The sequence below is a fragment of the Myotis myotis genome, unplaced genomic scaffold, assembly GCF_014108235.1.
Source record: "Myotis myotis isolate mMyoMyo1 unplaced genomic scaffold, mMyoMyo1.p scaffold_m19_p_1, whole genome shotgun sequence".
NCBI classification, from domain to species: domain Eukaryota; kingdom Metazoa; phylum Chordata; class Mammalia; order Chiroptera; family Vespertilionidae; genus Myotis; species Myotis myotis.
Window position 1 is genome coordinate 117,916,061 of NW_023416313.1, and position 21,732 is coordinate 117,937,792.

Sequence of the window (21,732 nt, forward strand, 5' to 3'; positions counted from 1 at the left end):
GGGTGCCAGAAGAAGAGAGAGCAAGATATTGAAAACCTATTTGAAGAAATAATGACAGAAAACTTCCCCTACCTGGTGAAAGAAATGGACTTACAAGTCCAGGAAGCGCAGAGAACCCCAAACAAAAGGAATCCAAAGAGGACCACACCAAGACACATCATAATTAAAATGCCAAGAGCAAAAGACAAAGAGAGAATCTTAAAAGCAGCAAGAGAAAGAAACTCAGTTACCTACAAGGGAATACCCATACGACTGTCAGCGGATTTCTCAACAGAAACTTTGCAGGCCAGAAGGGAGTGGCAAGAAATATTCAAAGTGATGAATACCAAGAACCTACAACCAAGATTACTTTATCCAGCAAAGCTATCATTCAGAATTGAAGGTCAGATAAAGAGCTTCACAGATAAGGAAAAGCTAAAGGAGTTCATCACCACCAAACCAGTATTATATGAAATGCTGAAAGGTGTTCTTTAAGAAGAGGAAGAAGAAGAAAAAGGTAAAGATACAAATTATGAACAACAAATACACATCTATCAACAAGTGAATCTAAAAATCAAGTGAATAAATAATCTGGTGAACAGAATGAACTGTTGATTATAAATAGAATCAGGGACATAGAAAGGGAATGGACTGACTATTCTTGGGGGGGAAAGGGGTGTGGGAGATGCGGGAAGAGACTGGACAAAAATCGTGCACCTATGGATGAGGACAGTGGGTGGGGAGTGAGGGCGGAGAGTGGGGTGGGAACTGGAAGGAGGGGAGTTATGGGTGGGGGGGGAAAGAGGAACAAATGTAATGATCTGAACAATAAAGATTTAATAAAAAAAAAAAAGAATGACATAGCACAAATAAAGAACACATTGGAAGGAATACACAGCAGATTAGGGGAAGCTAAGGATCGAGTCAGTGAATTAGAAGACAGAGTTGAAAAAAAATCACTCAATCAGAGAACCAAAAAGAAAAAACAATTAAAAACCAGGAGGACAACTAACTTAAGTGAGCTGTGGGACAATGTGAAACATAATAATATTAGAATAGTAGGTGTGCCAGAAGAGGCAGAAAGATAACATGTTTGAAGAAATAATGGCAGAAAACTTCCCTAATCTGGTAAAGGAAAAAGTCACACAAGTTCAGGAGGCAGAGAGAGTCCTAAGCAAGAACAACTGAAATAGACCCTGAAACATACTAATTAAAATGCCAAAAATTAAAGACAAAGAGATAATCCTTTTTAAAAATAATTCTTTATTGTTGAAAATATTACATATGTCCCTTTTTCCCCCTATTGACCCCCTCCAGCCCACATCCACTCCTGGCTGCAGGCCCTCATTGCCCCATTGTCTGTGTTCATGGGCCACACATATATGCATACAAGGTCCCTCACTGATTACCTTCCTCCCACCCACCCTCCCTTGCGTTCCCTGTTCCCTATGAGATTCTGCACTCAAAGAGAGAATCTTAGAGTTAGCATGATAAAAGCAAACTGTTAGCTACAAAGTAACTCCCTTGATATTGTCATCTGATTTCTCATCAACAACTCTACAGGCCAGGAGGGAATGGAATGAAGTTCTAAAGGTAGTAGAAAACAAAGATCTGAAACTAAGATTACTATATCCAGCAAGACTATCATTCAAAATAGACAGTGAAATAAAGAGCTTCTCAGACTAAAAAGGGCTAAAGGAGTTCATCACCAAGAAGCCAGCATTACCAGAAATGCTAAAGGGATTACTGTAATGAGAAGAAAAAAAGAGAAACCTAGGCATACAGAATTAAAATGGCAATAAATAAGTACCTATCAATAATAACCTTAAATGTAATAGATAATGCTCCAGTCAAAAGACACAGGGTTGCTGAATGGATACAAAAACATGACCCAACTATATGCTGTCTACAAGAAACCAAGTGAAGAACAAAAGACTCCCAGAGGATGAGAGTGAAGGGATGGAAAAAAATTTTTCCATGCAAATGGAAAAGACAAAAATTCTGGGATAACAATACTCATATCTGACAAAAGAGACTTCAAAATGAGGCTATCATAAGAGAAAACAAAGATCACTACTTAATACTAAAGGGATAGATCCAACAGGAGGATATAACCCTGATAAACATATATGCACCCACTATAGAAGCACCTAAATATATTAAAAAAAAAACTTCTAGAGGACGTTAAGGGCAAGATTAACAACAATACAGTCAGAGTAGGGGACTGTAACATCCCATTGACTTCACTGGATAGACTTTTCCAAATAAAAAATTAACAAGGAAACAGTGACCCTCTCATCAATGTTTCTGTCTCTCTATCCCATTCCCTTCCTCTCTTTAAAATCAATAAGGACATTTAAAAAAAAAATTAATTAATTAATTAAAACCTAGTGCTGGATAGTGTGCTCAGTGGTTAGAGCACTGGCCCTCACACGAGGGGTCTCAGGTTTGATTCTTGGTCAAGGGCATATACCTGGGTTTCAGGTTAGATTCCCAGCCCTGGTTGGGGCATGTACAGGAGGCAACCAATGGCTGTGTCTCTCTCTTTCTCTCTCTGTCTCTCTCCTCCTCCCTCCCTCCAATTCTCCCTAAAAAAGTAATGGAAAAAATATCCTCAGGTCAAAATTGACAAACAAATAAATAATAAAAATAAATGAGGCTGGGAAAGATAAATATCATATGATTTTACTTGTATGTGGAATCTAAAAAATAATATAAACAAAACAGAAACAGACTCATAGATACAAAGAACAAACTGATGATTGCCAGAGAAGAGGGGAATTGGGAGGATAGGTAAAATAGGTGAGGAGATTAAAAAGTACAAATTGGCAGTTACAAAATAGTCACAAGGAAGATGATGTGTTGCAGAATTGTGCACCAGAAACCCGTATAATTTTGTTAACCAGTGTCATTCTAATAAATTCAATAAAAAGTAAAATAATGCCTCATTTAGCCTGACCAGTGTGGTTCAGTTGTTGGGCATCAACCTATAAACCAGGAGGTCATGGTTTGATTCCTGGTCAGGGCACATGCCTGGGTTTTCGGGCTCGATACCCAGTAGGAGATGATTCTCTCATCATTGATGTTTCTACCTCTCCCTCCCTCTCCCTTCCTCTCTGAAATCAATAAAAATACTTAAAAAAAATAATAATGCCTCACTTAAAAACAAAGTCATGGGAATGTACAGTTACACCATAGGGAATCCTATATAATAAAAGGCTAATACACAAATCAACCAAACAGCAGAATGACTGGTCGCTATGACGTGCACTGACCACCAGGGGGCAGCCAGTCAATGCAGGAGCTGCCCCTTGGTAGTCAGTGCGTTCCCACAGCGGGGGCGCTGCTCAGCCAGAAGCTGGGAAGTTGGACATCCCCTGAGGTCTCCCAGACTGCGAGAGGGCGCAGGCTGGGCTGAGGGAACCCCCCAGCCCCGTCCTGAGTGCACGAATGTCGTGCACCGGGCCTCTAGTAAAATCAATAATACATGGTGCCAGGTAGGTACCAGACTTATGGGGGGATCAATTAGTAAATTATATGATGATATATACATAAAACTAATGTAATATCAACTGTAATTGAAAAAATAAATCATAGCCCTGGCCTGGTGGCACAGTTGGTTGGAGCGCTATCCTGTATACCAAAGGTTGCAGGTTTGATTCCCATCAGGCCACATACCTGGTTGCAGGTTCAATCCCCAGTCAGGGCTTTTATGGGAGGCAACTGATCAATGGTTCTCTCTCTCTCCTCCCCTTTCCTTTCTCTCTAAAAATTAATAAGAACATATTCTTGGGTGAAGATTTTAAAAATAAAATAAAATAATTAAGAATTTAAGAATATTTTAATATATGTGTTTTTTTTTATTTCAGAGAGGAAGGGAGGAGAGATAGAAACTTCAATGATGAGAAAATCATTGATCAGCTGCCTCCTACACGCCCCACACTGGGGATCGAGCCTGCAACCCAGACAGTCGGACAGTCGCCTATTGTACCCTGACCAGGAATCGAACCCGTAAACTCCTGGTTCATAGGTCTACGCGCAACCACTGATCCACAATGGCTGGGCAAGAAATTTTTTTTTAAATATCTTTTTATTGACTTCAGAGAGGAAGGAAAAGGAAGAGAGAGAGAGAAACATCAGCGATGAGAAAATATCATTGATCAGCTGTCTCCTGCACGCCCCCTACTGGAGATTGGGCCTGCAACCTGAACATGTGCCCTTGACCAGAATTGAACCTGGAACTCTTCAGTCCACAGGCTGACGCTCTATCCACTGAGCCAAACCAGCCAGGGCTTAAATCATATTTTAAAAGCATCATCAAAACCAAACATATATGTCTATATTAAAACCCACAAAATTAGGCCTGGCCAGTTTGGATCAGTGCTTGGAGCATGGTCCTGTGGCCTGAAGGGTCTCAAGTGTGATTCTGGTCCCAGGCCAGCCAAACCCTGTTAGGCATACTCTGTACCTTTCCCCTGCTCTCAGTGTCTTCCCTGCGCTCAGTACTTTTCTATTGTCCCCACTTGAGGCTCCTGCCCTCTCTGCTGTATTCCTGTTATTTTCATCTCAGGTGTCACAAGAGAAGCTAAGCAGCTGAGAAAAGCAATGCTAGACCCAGCTTCCTGCAACCGCCTGCACCTACATCCGACCCACACAGAGACATAAATATCCTGCCCTCCCTACTCTTGCTTGCTGAAATGGATATACTGGTGTGTATTAAAAATAAAATTTCTAAAACTCTCACAACATCTCTTGGCCTGTCTCCTGTCAGCACGGACCTAACAAACCCCATAAGCCCCAGCAGCACATGCTCTCAGAGAACCACAGTCCTCACCTCTTTGGCCAGCAGATGGCCACATCCCTCAGTAGCCAGGTGAGATCTCTGGCCCCTGTCCAGTCTCCAGACCCCAGTCCCAGCCTCCACATTCCAACCCATCACCATGGATATGCCCCAGCCTTCACCACACCATGTCTCCCCCAGATTGGTCCTCCCAACCCAGGACTCCCAGTCACATGGTCAGCTCCATAGATCAGGGACACTTGGGGAACCCCAAACATTTAATGCTACCACAGCTAAATACCCCCACAGGAGTGCATTGCCCAGTGAGCTATCCTTGGTTGGTGACACCACAGTAGACACCCTAGAAATGTTGCGGGAGTGGAGGAGGCAACAGCGCTGAGGGGGCAGGAGCAGAGGCGGTGCCCCCACGGGAGAGGAGGTGGCGCTGCTGCTGCCGCCCCACCACCCCTTTCACAGAGGCAGCGCGGGAGAGGCAGCGGCACAGGAGAGGCCTTGGTGTGGGCCCTTCCGCAGAGGCAGCAGGAGAGGGGGCTGCGCAGTCCCGGTCCCAGTGCAGAACCTTCCGCAGAGGCAGCCACAGAGGCAGCGGTGAGGGCCCGGTCCCAGCACCACGCCTCCACAGGGGCTGGACAGGGTGTGACCTGCTGTGCCTCAACCTCCCACAGCCCCTCCCCCAGCCAGCCTGGCCCCAGATCACCCTCCACCCACCAGTGGGTGGGGGGCAAGGCCAGAGCTAAGAAGCGAGGGCCGAAGAACCAAGATGGCGGCATAGGTTAACGCTGGAGTTTGCCGCTTTGAACAACTACTTCAAAAGTGAAACCAAAAAACGGAAGGGACATCACCCAGAACCACAGGAACGCTGGCTGAGTGGAAGTCCTACAACTAGGAGGAAAGAGAAACGCATACGGACACTCAGAGGAGGCGCAGTGCTGAAGTCAAATTCTGAGGTGCGGAGTGCGCGGAGCGGGCTGGCGGCGGAGGGCGCGGTTGGCGTTTTCAATCGGGAGGGAGTCGCAGACTCTGAGCTCCAGATCCGGGCGAGTCTTTAGGGACCCAGACTCAAACGGGAGAAGCGGGACTGTCTGGCTTCGGTCAGAGCGAGTGCAGCTTTCTCTCTGAGCTTTGCAGCGGGTGCTGGGACTCAGAGAGGCAGAGCCCCTGGGGACAGGACTGAGAGCCGCCATAACTGCTCTCTCCGGCCCACCCTGTTGATCCTGTGCGACCCACCCCGCCCAAGCCCTGCACACAGGCATTTGCCGGATAGCCTCAGGCAAAGGCTAGATTAGCACCTCCCTAGAGGACAGAAGTTCTCTCACTGCTGACACAGCTGATTCTCATAGCCACTTGGCCTGGAGGTCAAACCCTCCCTGGAATTAGCTACAACAATCAAGATTTAACTATAAGACTGTGAACAAAGACCACTAGGGGGTGCACCAAGGAAGCATAACAAAATGCGGAGACAAAGAAACAGGACAAAACTGTCAATGGAAAATATAGAGTTCAGAACCACACTTTTAAGGTCTCTCAAGAACTGTTTAGAAGCCGCCGATAAACTTAATGAGATCTACAAGAAAACTAATAAGACCCTCGATCTTATATTGGGGAACCAACTAGAAATTAAGCATACACAGACTGAAATAACGAATATTATACAGACTCCCGACAGCAGACCAGAGGAGCGCAAGAATCAAGTCAATGATTTGAAATGCGAGGAAGCAAAAAACACCCAACCGGAAAAGCAAAATGAAAAAAGACTCCAAAAATGCAAGGATAGTGTAAGGAGCCTCTGGGACAGCTTCAAGCGTACCAACATCAGAATTATAGGGGTGCCAGAAGATGAGAGAGAGCAAGATATTGAAAACCTATTTGAAGAAATAATGACAGAAAACTTCCCCCACCTGGTGAAAGAAATGGACTTACAGGTCCAAGAAGCGCGGAGAACCCCAAACAAAAGGAATCCAAAGAGGACCACACCAAGACACATCATAATTAAAATGCCAAGAGCAAAAGATAAAGAGAGAATCTTAAAAACAGCAAGAGAAAGAAACTCAGTTACCTACAAGGGAATACCCATACGACTGTCAGCTGATTTCTCAACAGAAACCTTGCAGGCCAGAAGGGAGTGGCAAAAAATATTCAAAGTGATGAATACCAACAACCTACAACCAAGATTACTTTATCCAGCAAAGCTATCATTCAGAATTGAAGGTCAGATAAAGAGCTTCACAGATAAGGAAAAGCTAAAGGAGTTCATCACCACCAAACCAGGATTATATGAAATGCTGAAAGGTACCTTTAAGAAGAGGAAGAGGAAGAAAAAGGTAAAGATACAAATTATGAACAACAAATATGCATCTATCAACAAGTGAATCTAAGAATCAAGTGAATAAATAATCTGATGAACAGAATGAACTGTTGATTATAATAGAATCAGGGACATAGAAAGGGAATGGACTGACTATTCCTGGGGGGGAAAGGGGTGTGGGAGATGCGGGAAGAGACTGGACAAAAATCATGCACCTATGGATGAGGACAGTGGGTGGGGAGTGAGGGCGGAGGGTGGGGCAGGAACTGGGAGGAGGGGAGTTATGGGGGAAAAAAAAAGAGGAACAAATGTAATAATCTGAACAATAAAGATTTAATTAAAAAAAAAAAAAAAAAAGAAGCGAGGGCCGAGGGCCGGCAGCTGCGGAAGCCGGCAGTGGCAGCAGCAACGGGGTGATGGGGGCAGTGCTTTCCCATGATTGCCTGGTCACCTCCCACGGAGGCCAGACTGCAGCTTAGGCCCGCTCCTTGCCAGGATATCAGTAGGACATCCCCTGAAGGCTCCTGGACTGTGAGAGGGGGCAGGCCAGGCTGAGGGACCCCCCCCCCCAGTGCACGAATTTTCATGCGCCAGGCCTCTAGTCAATATATATAAAAGGCTAAGTGACCACCATACATACGTACGACCGTACGACCAACCAACCAGCCAGTACATATGACACGCACTGGCAATCTATATATATAAAAGCCTAAGCGACCGGATGACTGGACGACTAGACAACCGACGACTGGCTGGTAGCTATGACCACCAGGGGGCAGACACTCAACGCAGGAGCTGCCCCCTGGTGGTCAGTGCGCCCCCACAGTAGGAGTGCCACTCAGCTGACAGACAGGCGGGCACCAGACACCAGGCTGACAGCTGGTGAGTGCAGCTGTGGGGGTACGAGCCTCTCCGCGGACACCCCCTGTGCACCCGAGCGGCGGCAGCTGGCACAGCGGGGCGCGATGAGTGGGAGCTGGGCTCCTCCCTGCCGCCTGCCACTTCGTGCACTATGTGCTGTGTGGGATCGATGTGGACAGCAGGCTGCAGCCCCATGAGCTGACGGGTAAGGCTGGCTGTGGTGGTGCAGAGGTCCACTAATCCCCACAGGCCAGGCCAAGGGACCCCACCGGTGCAGAAATCTGTGCACCAGGCCTCTAGTTTAAAAATAAACATTGAGCCCTAACCGGTTTGGCTGAGTGGATAGAGCGTTGGCCTGCAGACTCAAAGGACCCAAGTTCGATTCCAGTCAAGGGCATGTACCTTGGTTGCGGGCACATCCCCAGTGGGGAGTGTGCAGGAAGCAGCTGATCGATGTTTCTCTCTCTCTCATCAATGTTTTTAACTCTCTATCCCTCTCCCTTCCTCTCTGTGAAAAAATCAATAAAATATATATTAAAAAAATAAAATAAAATAAAAATAAACGTTGACTCACGCATGCGTGATACATATAAAGCTCTCGCTGGCGCCAATCACATGAGTGTTTTAATTTTATAATGCTACTAGTGGCCCGGTGCACAGATTCATGCACATTGAAAGGAAATTAATTAGAAGGTAGCCAGCAGGGCAGGACTGGGCTAGACGGGCTGAACATGCCCTGGAGCCAACCTCTCACGGTCCTTCCCCGGGCAGCTGCACCTGGGGTGGCACCGCAGCTCGAAGGGTATCTGCAGAGTGAGCGGGGTCCCTCTGTTAAGTGGGGTCCGTTGGCCTGGCCTGCGGGGATTCGGCCGAAACCAGCTCTTTGACATCCCCCAAGGGGTCCCATTGTGCAACAGAGCACTTTGCAAAGTTCCACTGCTGCCAAGTCACTGCAGCTCAGCAGCTCCTGCTTTGAGCGTTGAGTGCGCAACATAGGTAGCAGCTGGTCAGACAGTCGGACAGACGCTTAACCTTTTATATATATAGGTATGACATATACTATTTTGACATGTAATTTTTTGCAGTAACGTAATTAACACCCAAATCTTTCTTCTAATTAATTTCCTTTCAATGTGCATGAATCCGTGCACCGGGCCACTAGTAAGGTAATAATAATGACCTTCAACACATATCAAAATAAGCAATGTCCTTATTTTCTTTCTTTTTTTTTAATTTTATTTGTCTAGACCAGGGGTGGGCAAACTTTTTGACTCGAGGGCCACAATGGGTTCTTAAACTGGACCGGAGGGCCGGAACAAAAGCACGGATGGAGTGTTTGTGTGAACTAATATAAATTCAAAGTAAACATCATTACATAAAAGGGTACAGTCTTTTTTTTTTTAGTTTTATTCATTTCAAACGGGCCAGATCCAGCCCGCGGGCCGTAGTTTGCCCACGGCTGGTCTAGCCCATGCATGCAGAAGAGACATAAGCCATTCTAAAAGGAGATGCTATCTGTGTATAAATGCTATCTGTGTATAAATCACATACAGGATTACTTTAATTCATTCCACAAGTATTTTCTGAATGTCCATTAGGGGCCAGTCATTATGCTAGACAATATGCCTATGATGGTAAGCAAAAGCAGACACAGTTCCAATCCTCATAGAGCTTCTGGTCATGCAATCGCACAGAATGTAAACTTGTGGTAAGTGATATAAAGGACAGTACATATTACTCTGAGAACCAGTAACAGAGACCTAACCTAACTAGGGACATCAAGGAAGGCCTTCCAGAGAAAGTGAAATCTGAGAGCTAAAGGATGAAGGGGGAGTTAGCAGTGGAGGGTATTTCCAGGCAGAGGAAAGCAGGAAATGGGCAAAAGGCAGGATCAAAAGGCCAGTGTGAGTGTGCAGGAGGCAGCTGATCGATGTTTCTCTCTCTCTTCGATGTTTCTCTCTATTCCTCTCCCTTCCTCTCTGTAAAAAATCAATAAAATATATGTAAAAAAAAAAAAAAAAAAAAAAAAGGCCAGTGTGCCTGGAGCAAAGATGAGGTGTGAGAATTAGCTAGGGTTCTGGACCACTCAAAGGCTGAGGCTTTGCACATCATATTCAAGAGTTGTAATGACTCCAAGAGCAATGTAAAAGTCACTGAAGGTTTTTTTATAAATGCTTATTTGGGGGACAGGTAGGCTAAAGGGAAGATGCAATCAGATCTGCAGTTTGCCTTTGGCTTCTGGAATAATAGCTAAGAAATATAGATGGGTCAGGTAGGAAACAGAAATTCTGTCAGGATATGAAGTAGCTTAGGGACTAGGGTGATAAAGGTGGTGGTGGAAGAAATCAAAGAATTCAAGACATATTCAGAAAAACCTGATGATCCTATATCAGTGATGGTGAACCTTTGAGCTTGGCGTGTCAGCATTTTGAAAAATCCTAACTTAACTCTGGTGCCGTGTCACATATAGAAATTTTTTGATATTTGCAACCATAGTAAAACAAAGACTTATATTTTTGATATTTATTTTACATATTTAAATGCCATTTAACAAAGAAAAATGAACCAAAAAAATGAGTTCGCGGTCATAGGTTCACCATCACTGTCCTATATAATACAAGCCCAGCGATCGAACGGCAGAAGGACCAATGACCAGTCGCTATGATGCACACTGACCACCAGGGTAAAAGCGCAATGTAGGAGCTGCCCCCTAGTGGACAGTGAACTCCCACAGTGGGAGCGCCACTCGGCTGACCTGCTCCCGCTGCAGAAGCAGCCACTCAGAGGGCGGGTCCATAGCCACTCAGCTGATCGGGATGAGTAGCATTCCCACAGTGGGCTGATTCCCACAGACCATGCCCCCCAGCAGTGCACAGATTCCGTGCACCGGGCCTCTAGTGTATATATAATATACCTGGGCTGAGAGAGAGCAGTGTCCATGAATAGTTCTGGGTTTCTGATTCACATGACTGTATGGAAGGTAGATACCATTCAGGCAGGATCTGCTCCAGAAACATCTGTAAGACAATTTCCACACCCCAAAGAGGGCCTAAATGCATTTCAGTTTTGCCTTAACCCAATTTGATCCCCTACTTTACTTTTGAAATAGTGTTCCAAGGATTTTTTGCTATTTCCAAAAATTGAATTGCCTCTCAAAAGTACAAGATTTTTCCAACATTGAAAATATTTCAAAGACTAGAGGCCCAGTGCACAATATTTGTGCACTGGGGGAGGGAGGGAGGGTCCCTCAGCCCGGCCTGCACCCTCTCACAGTCTGGAACCCCTCGCTTCTTATCACTTGGCTCGTTGCTCCTTAGCGCTGCCGCGGAAGTAGGAGAAGCTCCCTCCACAGCAGTTGCACTCACCAGCCATGAGCCCTGCTTCTGGCTGAGCACACTGACCACCAAGGGGTAGCTCTTGCATTGAGCGTCTGAACCCTGGTGGTCAGTGCACATCACAGCAACTGGTTGTTCCGCCCGTAGTTCCGCCATTAGGTTGATTTGCATATTAGGCTTTTATTATATAGGACTAGAGGCCCGGTGCACAAAAATTGTGCCCTCAGGGGGGGAGGGGTCCCTCAGCCCGGCCTGTGCCCTCTTGCAGTCTAAGAGCCCTAGGTGGATGACCACCTGCTGGCTTAGGCCCGTTCCCTGGGGGATTGGGCCTAAGCTGGCAGTCAGACATCCCTCAGGCAGCCCAGGAGCCCTCAAGGGGTGTCCACTTGCCAGTGGGGAGCAGGCCTAAGCTGCAGTCGAACATCCTTAGTGCTGCTGAGAAGGCTCCCACCACCACCACTGTACTGGCAGCCATCAGCCTGGCTTGTGGCTAAGCAGAGCTCCCCCTGTGGGAGAGCACTGACCACCAGGGGGCAGCTCCTGCATTGAGCGTCTGCCCCCTAGTGGTCAGTGTGTCATAGTGACCAGTCATTCCCAGTCTTTCTGCTGTTAGGGTCAATTTGCATATTACCCTTTTATTATATAGGATAGAGGCCTGGTGCATGGGTGGGGGCCGGCTGGTTTTCCCTGAAGGGTGTCCTGGATCAGGGTGGGGGTCCCGCTGGGGTGCCTGGCCAGCCTGGGTGAGGGGCTGAGGGCTGTTTGCAGGTTGGCCACAGCCCCCAGCCACCCAAGCTCTCAATGGAGGCTGGCTGGCAACAGGTATGCGGGGTTTATTTATCTTCTATAATTAAAACTTTGTTGCATTTAGCAGAGGCCACCGCCAGCCAGGGCAGGCTGGAAGCTTGGCTTCCTCCATCACTGGGGCAACCAAGCCTGCTTGCTCCAGCTCTGTGGCTGCCAGCTGCCATCTTGGTTGGGTTAATTTGCATATAGTCCCTCTGATCGGCTGGTGGGCGTGGCTTGGCCGTAGCAGAGGTGCAGTCAATTTGCATGTTTCTCTTTTATTAGATTAGATTCCACCACAGCTTTGAAATAAATTCTAGATGAGTTCTAAAATCGGTTTGAGCAATGGACTAACATTATGGAATAAATGTGTTATTTCCTATGATGACTTCTATTATAAGACTACACCCATTTGCTGTTTAATGTAAATACTTTAAAGACATCTTTACAGGTAAGAGTACTCTTCCATGATATTAAAGTAAAATATGAAATTTTATCAAACATTGCAATAATTGGAACTATAATACTTGGAACTATGCTGCTTTTATGTTTGTTTCAACATTGTGAAATGCCAGTAGAAAACAGTTGTTTCCATCTAGTCCTTGTTAATATCCATCACATTCATTTGATATAAACCATTTGTACTAAACCACTTTATCAATACCTTATCAATAGTTTAATATTTGCTTTCCTTGGTTTTAATTTTTTAATTTGCAACCTAATGCCATCTTCATAGTGGAATACTGATGCCATTAAGTCTTAGAAACATAGAAACTTCAAATCTGGGTAACCCCCCCAAATATGTGAATCAAAGAGTTTTGCCCCTTTAAAATCAATCTAACACATCATACCTTAGTACTAAAGTATTTCTCTAATTCTGGCAGGCTTGGTTCCTTGGCCCCTTGCTTGCACTAAGCCCTGACTAGCATTTTATTAATGCTCAACTGCAGTTACCAGAATGTTACCATGGCTTGTACAAAGCAGAATTCTTTTTTTCCCCGGTGCTGATTTTATCTCAAAACGTCAAAAGGAAAGACTGTGGTCTGAGGCTAAATATAAAAAATATCATCTCCACAAATGAGGAGAAACGGGTTTTTAAACAATCAAGTATTAAACAAGCCCATTAACCAATATTGGTTTGTAGAACCAGATTGTCTCCATACTAGAAACAGTACTATCAAATGTGGTTCTTGGGGACAAGGTCTGGAGAGTTTGAAATGGGTGACCATCTTATCTCAGATTTTTTCTATTAAAATATGGAATCAGACCATATGGCTCTATCTGAGCATGGCTAAGGCCGGGTATGGGTAGTGCCAAGAAAGAGGCAGGGAAAAATCTGTAGGACTCCCATCTTCTCAGAAGGTGTGGTGCCGGTCTGTCCCGCAAAAATGTGAGAGAGGGGGGTAAAAGGCCCGGCTTTTCCCCTACCCAAGCCCTCAAAATGACACCGCAAACCACTTCCTCCTGGGATGACGGTCACAAGCGCTTAGGGACAATGGAGCTCAAAGTAGGCTCCGGAAAGATGGAGACCGGAATCAGACGGGGTAGGGAAGTGGGCGTGCAGAACAGGAAGGTCCAGGCCGGAGACTTCGAGAGCGTGGGAAGGCCCGGACCTTCCAGAATGTGCCCCTCAGGCGGCCAGGGCGCTGCCCGAGGCCCGCGGGGCTCATCTGGAAACCGAGGGCATCCTCGGGAGGGCAGACGGTCCCCGCAGGAGCCCTGCCCCCAACTGGGGCTTTTCTGCCCTAGAAAACACAAATGCGCACAGAAAGCAGCAAAACCTGTATAGGAAGGAGAGGCCTGAGGCAAGGAGCTCTGCAAACGTGGGGGCCGGGGGCGGCCGGAGGGGGGGGGAGTGGGGGAGGCCCGTTTCGGGGGAGGGCGGCAGGGGCGCGGCCGACGAGGGAGGCCGCCGCGGGTTGGGGCGCGGGGCCCCCGGGCTCCGACAGGCCCACCACCCCGGCCCGCTTACCTGCTCCTCCTCCGGGGTCAGCTCCGGCGCCATGTCGGCCTGGGGCGCGGTCGCGGGCTCCATCCCGCCGCCGCCGCGAACAGAGCCGGCTCGGGAGCGCGACGCGGCTCAGCAGTGCGGGGCCGGCCCGTGCATGCTGCGCCCGGCGCCGTTGTCTCCTCGCCGAAGGCTCCCCGGTGTCGCCGTCTTCTGGGCGGAAATCCGTGTGTATTTTCTCCTCCCGGAAAACAGTGCCGGCGAAAAGCTGAAAGCCGATCCGGAGGAAAGAGGAGGAAATGAAGAACGGTGAAGGCCTCGGCGGCGGCGCCCCGCTCCTACCGAGCGTGACGGATCCTTCGGCTGCGGTCCGGCCACCAGCCAGCCACCTCAGAGCCTCAGGCCACGGCCAGGGGCAGAGGGAAGAGACGGAATGTCGCGCCTCCCTTCCGACTCACTGCCACCCCCGCGGCTGCCCGAGCCCCCCGCGGCTCCATTGAGAAACTGCGCGTCCTGTTCTTAAGGGGCGGGCAACGAGCTGGGTCCGCCCGGCAAGACGCAGTCCGGGAGGGGGCGACAGAGAGGAGGGGGGCGGGTGCCTGCTGGGGGAAGCGGGGGCGGGAGGAGAAAAAGGAAGGCGGGAGTGTGCGTTCTCGGAGGTAAAGTTCCATGGAAGGCGGGAATTCAGCTGCAGATCGGCCCGTCTCCACGGTGACTGGCCGCGAGGACCCAGTGAGGAAGGCACCTGCTCCCGCCGCTGGCGGACTGGAGGCCCCTGGAGCAGCCCGCGGGGTCCCGACTGCTCAGGTGGCGAACCTCCGGGTCAGCCCCGCCCGGGCTCTCGCTTGGCCGCGGTATCCCGGAATCCATCGCCCACGGAAACTAACGTTAGTACCTCGCAACCACAGCCTCGGGTTTGGGACCGCATCCAGAACACTGCAGCTTCTGCAAGCCTCTGATTTCCCCGCAGGCGGTACCACGAGTCGGGGGCGTCTTACTGCGCGGTGTGGGCCAGTTCCGGAGTCACAGGGAAAGCAGGGTTGGCTCTGCTGTTTCGGCGTCATTCCAGACCAAAAATAAATAATATAAAAGGGTTGAACAGCGGAGGGTCTTCAGACCGCTGAGGAAGTTCCTTCCAGGACTTTAAAAACAGCCTCTGACCTCACCTCATTTCTGCATCATTGCAACAGGAAATTCGGGTGCCTGCCCTTAGTTAAAAAAGAAGCCCCTGGTACTCAGGAAGGTTATTTTAGCCTTTGCATCAGGAAGGCTGACTCTGGGTTGACTTCATAACCACTTGCAGGAGTTATGGTTTCATTATTACAACCAGGTGCTCCTCTGGGAGACACTGTTTATTTAACAAGAATATTTATATACCAGGCCCTGGGGTTACTTCCACATATTAGAATTTGGAATTATCCCTAAGCTATATTATGAGGTGAAAAAATCAAGACCCAAGTGTGCATTTTATGCTGTCACATGTATAAAGAAAAAAATGATCATCCATACATACATTTGTAAACTTATTTATACACTAGAGGCCTGGTGCACAGTATTCATGGGGTGGGGGGGGGGGGGATCCCTCAGACCAGCCTGTGCCCTCTCACAGTCCAGGACCCTGGGGGATGTCCACTTGCGGGCTTAGCACAGCAGTGGGACATCCCTCTCCAGCACAGTCCAGGACCCCTGGCTCCTTACACCCGCCTGCTTGCTACTCCTTACCGCTGGGTTGCTCCTTAGCTCTGCCAGGGAGGCGCACTGCACTCACCAGTCCTGGGCCCCGCTTCTGGCTGAGAGGTGCTCCCCCTGTGGGAGCACACTGACCACCAGGGGGAAGCTCCTGCATTGAGCTTCCAGGTTTTCTGCTTTCTGGTTGATTTGCATATTAGGGTTTTATTATATAGGATTACAAAAGGTTTGGGAGGACACGCAAGAAAGGTAACAGTGGTTGTCTCACAGGAGGGGACCTGGGAGTCAGAAACAGAAGGGATAGGGAGACTTTTCCCTATACAGTCTTTTGTACATTTTGAGTTTTTTCAAAAAAAAACTTCTTAAGTATACATACACAAAAGGTGAAAATGTTTGTACTTTCATAAACTCAACATACCCATGTAACCAGCACACAGATCAAGAAGTTAGAACATTCCTAACTTGCCAAAGCCCCCATTAGTCACTACCCCCAAGTAACTACTCTCCTCAAAAGTAACCACTATCTTGGTTTCTAACAGCATTGTGTGTGTGTAAGTTTTCCATGTGGATGTATAACCTTTTCCAAGAATTTTTAAAAATAGTAACAAACAGCCGAAACCGGTTTGGCTCAGTGGATAGAGCGTCAGCCTGCGGACTGAAGGGTCCCAGGTTCGATTCCGGTCAGGGGCATGTACCTGGGTTGCGGGCACATCCCCAGTGGGAGATGTGCAGGAGGCAGCTGATCAGTTTCTCTCTCATCGATGTTTCTGACTCTCTGTCCCTCTCCCTTCCTCTCTGTAAAAAATCAATAAAATATATTTTAAAATAAATAAATAGTAACAAACAAATACAGTTGACCCTTGAACAAAATGGATTTGAAGTGCACGGGTACACTTATATGCGGAAATTATTGCATAATTTTTCTCCCTAAGCAGGTAAATAGCTATAGGACTAAGCGGGAGGAAGAAATGGCAGGACCTGAGTAGTACAAACCACTGAGTAGACACAGAAAATGATGTTTTATCCAATAATCTTCAGTACACCAAGGGCCAGTGATTTATCCAAAATCACACAGCTAATTAATTTGTATTGAGCTAAAACCTGAACCCAGGCATTCTAACTCCTCATGCAGAGAGAATTAATAAAGGAGAAGTTTAACAGAGTGCTGGGGTCCAACCCCAGCAGGTCCAGGGGTCCCCAAAGGTGTGGACGGAATCGGCGAAGAAGGAATGACACGGAGACAGCGTTCAGTTGATCAGCAGCCTAGCCAGGATCTCTAGCCAGGATCTCCAGCCAAGTTCTGGTCTGGATCTCCAGCGAAGTTCTGGTTAGGATCTCCAGCCAGGTTCTGTGTCCATGTTCTCTTGCTAGGTTCTCCAGCCAGGCTCTGTAGCCATGTTCCCTCACTAGGTTCTCCAGCCAGGTTCTGTCCAGGTTCTCCAGCCAGGTTCAGTCACCAGGTTCTAGTCAGGTTCTCTTGCCATGTTCTATCCAGGTTCTGCACCCAGGTTCTGTCTCTAGGTTCTTCAGCCAGGTTCTCTCGCTAGGTTCTGTCTCTAGGTTCTGTGGCCAGTTTCTGTCCAGGATCTTTTGCCATGTTCTGTCTCTAGAGAGGTTCTTCTGTCTCGAGGTTCTGTGTAGGTTCTGTGTCTAGGTTCTGTGTCCTGTTGTCTTGTTACATCTGTATTTATACCAGTTGATTCCAATCCTATCAATCTCTATTCCAAAGGTTAGGGCGTTTCTTATCTCCATTCCAGGGAGTAAAGATTATGTAGCTTAAGCATGATTGTTCATAGTTAAAGTGATTAATTACCCGCCTGGCACTTAGTTAAGAGGTTTTATTCCCTCCCTAACTTCAGGGGAAAATCCCTACCTGGGGAAACAACCTTTCTCAGAGACCTTGGTTAAAACACATAGTGCCAAGAAGGTGAGCAAACATATTAAGAACAGTATGCCATATATGCCAGGTCCCTTGAAACAGCAAGCATGGACCGGCTCCCGGCGACAGAGTGAACCCTGAACAGAGAACTCAGGTTTTTAGAGGCACAGCTATGTGTAAGGGCCTGTGGTTGTGTAAGGGAAAGTTCTCAGAACTGTTGCCTATCACAGTCCTCTCAGGAAAATGTTTGGACGTTGCTGAGCAGAGATGTAGATAACAAAACCAAGTGCAAGGCAACTGGCTGGATTTTCTCTGAGAGTTAAATCTTAGGAAAATCAGAGTATAAAGTCTAGTCTATGCAGGCTCAAACCAAGGAAATCAAGTATGGTATTGTCATCCTGCTCAATCAGATCTTGGAGATGCAAAATGGTTTGTAATAGCAAAAGAATGTAAACAACATAATGGTCTATCAATAGGAAAGTCTGTAAAATAAATTATAGTACATACATACACTGATAATAATTTCACATGTATTGTGTCCTTAACCACATGCCAGAAACAGTTCTCAATGACTTTCTTCTACTCTCACTATCATAGTATGAGATAGCTGAAATTATGATCTTTGTTTTAATATATATCCTATCTAATAAAAGAGAACCATGGTAATTAGCATATGACCGCTACCCTTCCCATTGGCTAATCAGGGCGATATGCAAATTAACTGCCAGCCAAGATGGCAGCCGGCAGCCAGGCAGCTTGAAACTAACATAAGGCTTGCTTGCTTCAGTGACGGAGGACTCCAACGTTCCCTGCCTGCTGCTGCAGGCCTCTGAGCTGCAACTCTAAGCAACTATGTAACAAATATAGAAGCTAAACAAAACCCCAGAAATCTGCTTTAGTCCGCCCGGCTTCAGCCAGCAGGATCGCAACATTGTAAGCAAAGGCCAGAAACCTACTTTCAGCAGCGGAGGCCTAAGAGCTGGAGCCACGCCTCAAAGCTAAACCTGGCACAGAATAAAAAACGAAAAAAGAAAAAAAGGAGCGGTTGGGAGCTTCAGTCACCCCCAGCCTGAAAACAGCCGTCAGCCCCTCACCCAGACTGGCCAGGCACCCCAGTGGGGACCCCCCACCCTGAAGGGTGTGTGACCAGCTGCAAACAGCCATCATCCCCTCACCCAGGCTTGCCAGGCACCCCAGTGGGGACCCCCACCCTGATCCAGGACACCCTTCAGGGCAAACCAGCCAGCCCCCACCCATGCACCAGGCCTCTACCCTATATAGTAAAAGGGTAATATGCCTCCCAGCACCGGGATCAGTGGAGCCGCAAGGCCTCCCGGCACCGGGATCAGCGTGACAGGGGGCAGCGCCCAAACCCCCTGATCGCCCTGCGGCTCTGTGTGTGACAGGGGGCGGGGCCACAACCTCCCTATCCACCCTGCTCTGTTGGTGACAGGGGAAGGCGCCCCAACCCCCTGATCAGCTCTGCTCTGTGCCTGATAGGGGGGAGCTCCCCAACCCCCTGATTGCCCTGCGGCTCTGTGTGTGACAGGGTGCGGCGCCCCAACCCCGCCCCCCCATGGGCCCTGCTCTGTGTGTGACGGGTTAGAGCCATAACCTCCCCATCGGCCCTGCCCTGAGTGTGAGAGTGGCGGCACCCCAACCCTCTGATTGGCCCTGCTCTGTGCGTGACAGGGGGTGGCGCCGCAACCTCCCCATTGACCCTGCTTTGAGTGTGACGGGACGGTGCCCCAACCCCCCAATTGGCCCTACCCTGAGCGTGACTGAGGGTGGCATCACAACCTCCCGATCGCCCTGCTCTGTGCATGACAGGTGGCGGCGCCCCAACTCCCCAATCGGCCCTGCTCTGAGCCCGACCAGGGGCTGCACCTAGGGATTGGGCCTGCCCTCTGCCACCCAGGGGCAGGCCTAAGCCAGCAGGTCCTTATCTCCCAAGGGGTCCCAGACTGCGAGAGGGCACAGGCCAGGCTGAGGAATCCCCCTCCCCGCCGAGTGCAAAAATTCTTGTGCACTGAGCCTCTAGTCTATACTAATAAAAGGGTAATATGCTAATTAGACCTGGTCAACCGGCCATCTTCCAGACGTCTGACTTCCTTCCGGACAAAGCCATGGCGGTGGGGGCCGAGGCAGAGGCAGTTAGGGGGCAATCAGGCTGGCAGAGGAGGGCCACTGGAGGCGAGATCAGGCCGGCAGGGGAGAGCAGTTAGGGGAAATCAGGCAGGCAAGTAGGCAGAGGTTAGGGGTGATCAGGCCAGAAGGCAGAGGTGGTTAGGGGCTATCAGATAGGCAGGCAGAGGCGGTTAGGGGCAATCAGGTAGGCAGGCAGGTGAGCGGTTAGGAGCCAGCGGTTCTGGATTGCGAGAGGATGTCCAACTGCCGGTTTAGGCCCGATCCCTTTGTGATCAGGCCTAAACCGGCAATCAGACATCCCCCGAGGGGTCCAGGATTGGAGATGGTGTAGACTGGGCTGAGGGACCACCCGCCCCCCATGCATGAATTTCATGCACCAGGCCTCTAGTATATACTCCTAACAGCTCCTAACTGCTCACCTGCCTGCCTGCCTGATCACCCCTAACCACCTCTGCCTACTGGCCTGATTGCCCCTAACTGCCTCTGCCTCGGCCCCCGCCACGGTGGCTTTGTCCGGAAGGACATCCGGATGGATGTCAGGAAGACATCCAGTCTAATTAGCATATTACCCTTTTATTAGTATAGATTATACAACATAAGCTTTAAGGTAGAATTGCATTAGTAGAATGAAGAGACATTTCATTAAAACATGTATATTGGTTTGATATGATTCAAATCCACTTGTTTATGACAAAAATCAAGTCTTTAAGAATAAGATTGCTTGGAGGAGGAACCAAGATGGCGGCATAGGGAGTAGACCTGTGAGGGCTGCCTCCCACAACATCATTAAACTACCAACTATAAGACAAACAACCACCATTCAGAACCATGGGGAAGTTGGCCCAGTGGAAGTTCTAGAACTGGAAGGAGAGAAGGAAGTGCAGTGAGACTGAGTAGGAGCTACAGAGGCGCCAAAAACAGAGGTACACAGTTGCACGCCAGGTGGGCTGCAACTGGATGCGCAGTTTTTTTTCAATCGGATTGCTCGGGGCGGGTCTCTGAAGCCCTAGTCCCCACAGGGAAAGGCGGCACAGCCTTGCAGTGGTCGGAAAGCGAGGGAGGCCCTGGCGCGCAGCTGCTTGCTGTCACTGGGTGACGAGAAGTCCCTGTGTCCCGAAGAGGCGAGGAGCCGTGGAGACGCTGCCATTGCTATTTGCTCTGCTATGGCGACTCCCTGAGACACCGCCTTACTCAATTTACATCCCCATCCAAGCTGTGCCAGAGGCACAAGAGGAAACGCCTGCGCTTTTACAAACTCTGTAATCCTCTGGGCTTGCTTGGGGCAGGTCTCTGAGGCCCCAGGCCCCACGGGGAGAGGTGGCCAGCCTTGCAGAAGTCGGAAAGTGAGGGAGGCTCTGGCGCGAAGCTACTTGCCGGCACTGGGGGACGTAAAGTCCCGATGTCCCGGAGAGGCGAGGAGCCGTGGAGACTCCGCCACTGCTATTTGCTCCGCCCTGGCGACTCCCTGAGACCCAGCCCTAATCAATTTACATCCCCATCCAAGCTGTGCCAGGGGCACAAAAAGACCCACCTGTGCTTTTGCAGCCTAACCCAACAAATTACAGACTTCAACTCCTTGCACCCATGGGAGACACACTCAAGAAGCAGACCCAGGAGAACCATGATGGCAGTGTAAGGTACAGACCTGTGCGTGCTGCCTCCCACAACAACATCGAAACTACCAACTATAGGACAAACAGCTATCATACGGAACCATGGGAAAGCTGGCCCAGTGGAAGCTCTACAACTGGAAGGAAAGAAAGAAGAGCATTGAGACTGAGTAGGATGTGCAGACACCAAGTACAGAGCCCAACCCAACAAACTGCAGATTTCAACTCCTCACATAGAAAGAAGAGCATTGAGACTGAGTAGGATGTGCAGAGTCACCAAGTACAGAGCCCAACCCAACAAACTGCAGATTTCAACTCCTCACATAGAAAGAAGAGCATTGAGACTGAGTAGGATGTGCAGAGGCGCCAAGTACAGAGCCCAACCCAACAG

The 21,732-nt window shown here is 48.7% G+C and overlaps 1 protein-coding gene and 1 pseudogene across 3 annotated transcripts in view; both read right to left on the bottom strand.

Moving 5' to 3' along the window:
• Positions 1 to 14,164, bottom strand: part of LOC118676154 — a 44,852-nt pseudogene extending 30,688 nt beyond the window's left edge.
• Positions 1 to 14,173, bottom strand: part of PTPN9 (protein tyrosine phosphatase non-receptor type 9) — a 191,501-nt gene extending 177,328 nt beyond the window's left edge. For all 3 annotated transcript variants that reach the window (XM_036349572.1, XM_036349563.1, XM_036349553.1), the window contains exon 1: positions 14,040 to 14,173. In XM_036349572.1, coding sequence (XP_036205465.1) covers positions 14,040 to 14,102 — 63 coding nt within the window. In that variant the 5' untranslated portion in view covers positions 14,103 to 14,173. The remainder of the gene's footprint in view (positions 1 to 14,039) is intronic.
• Positions 14,174 to 21,732: the final 7,559 nt, after the last annotated feature.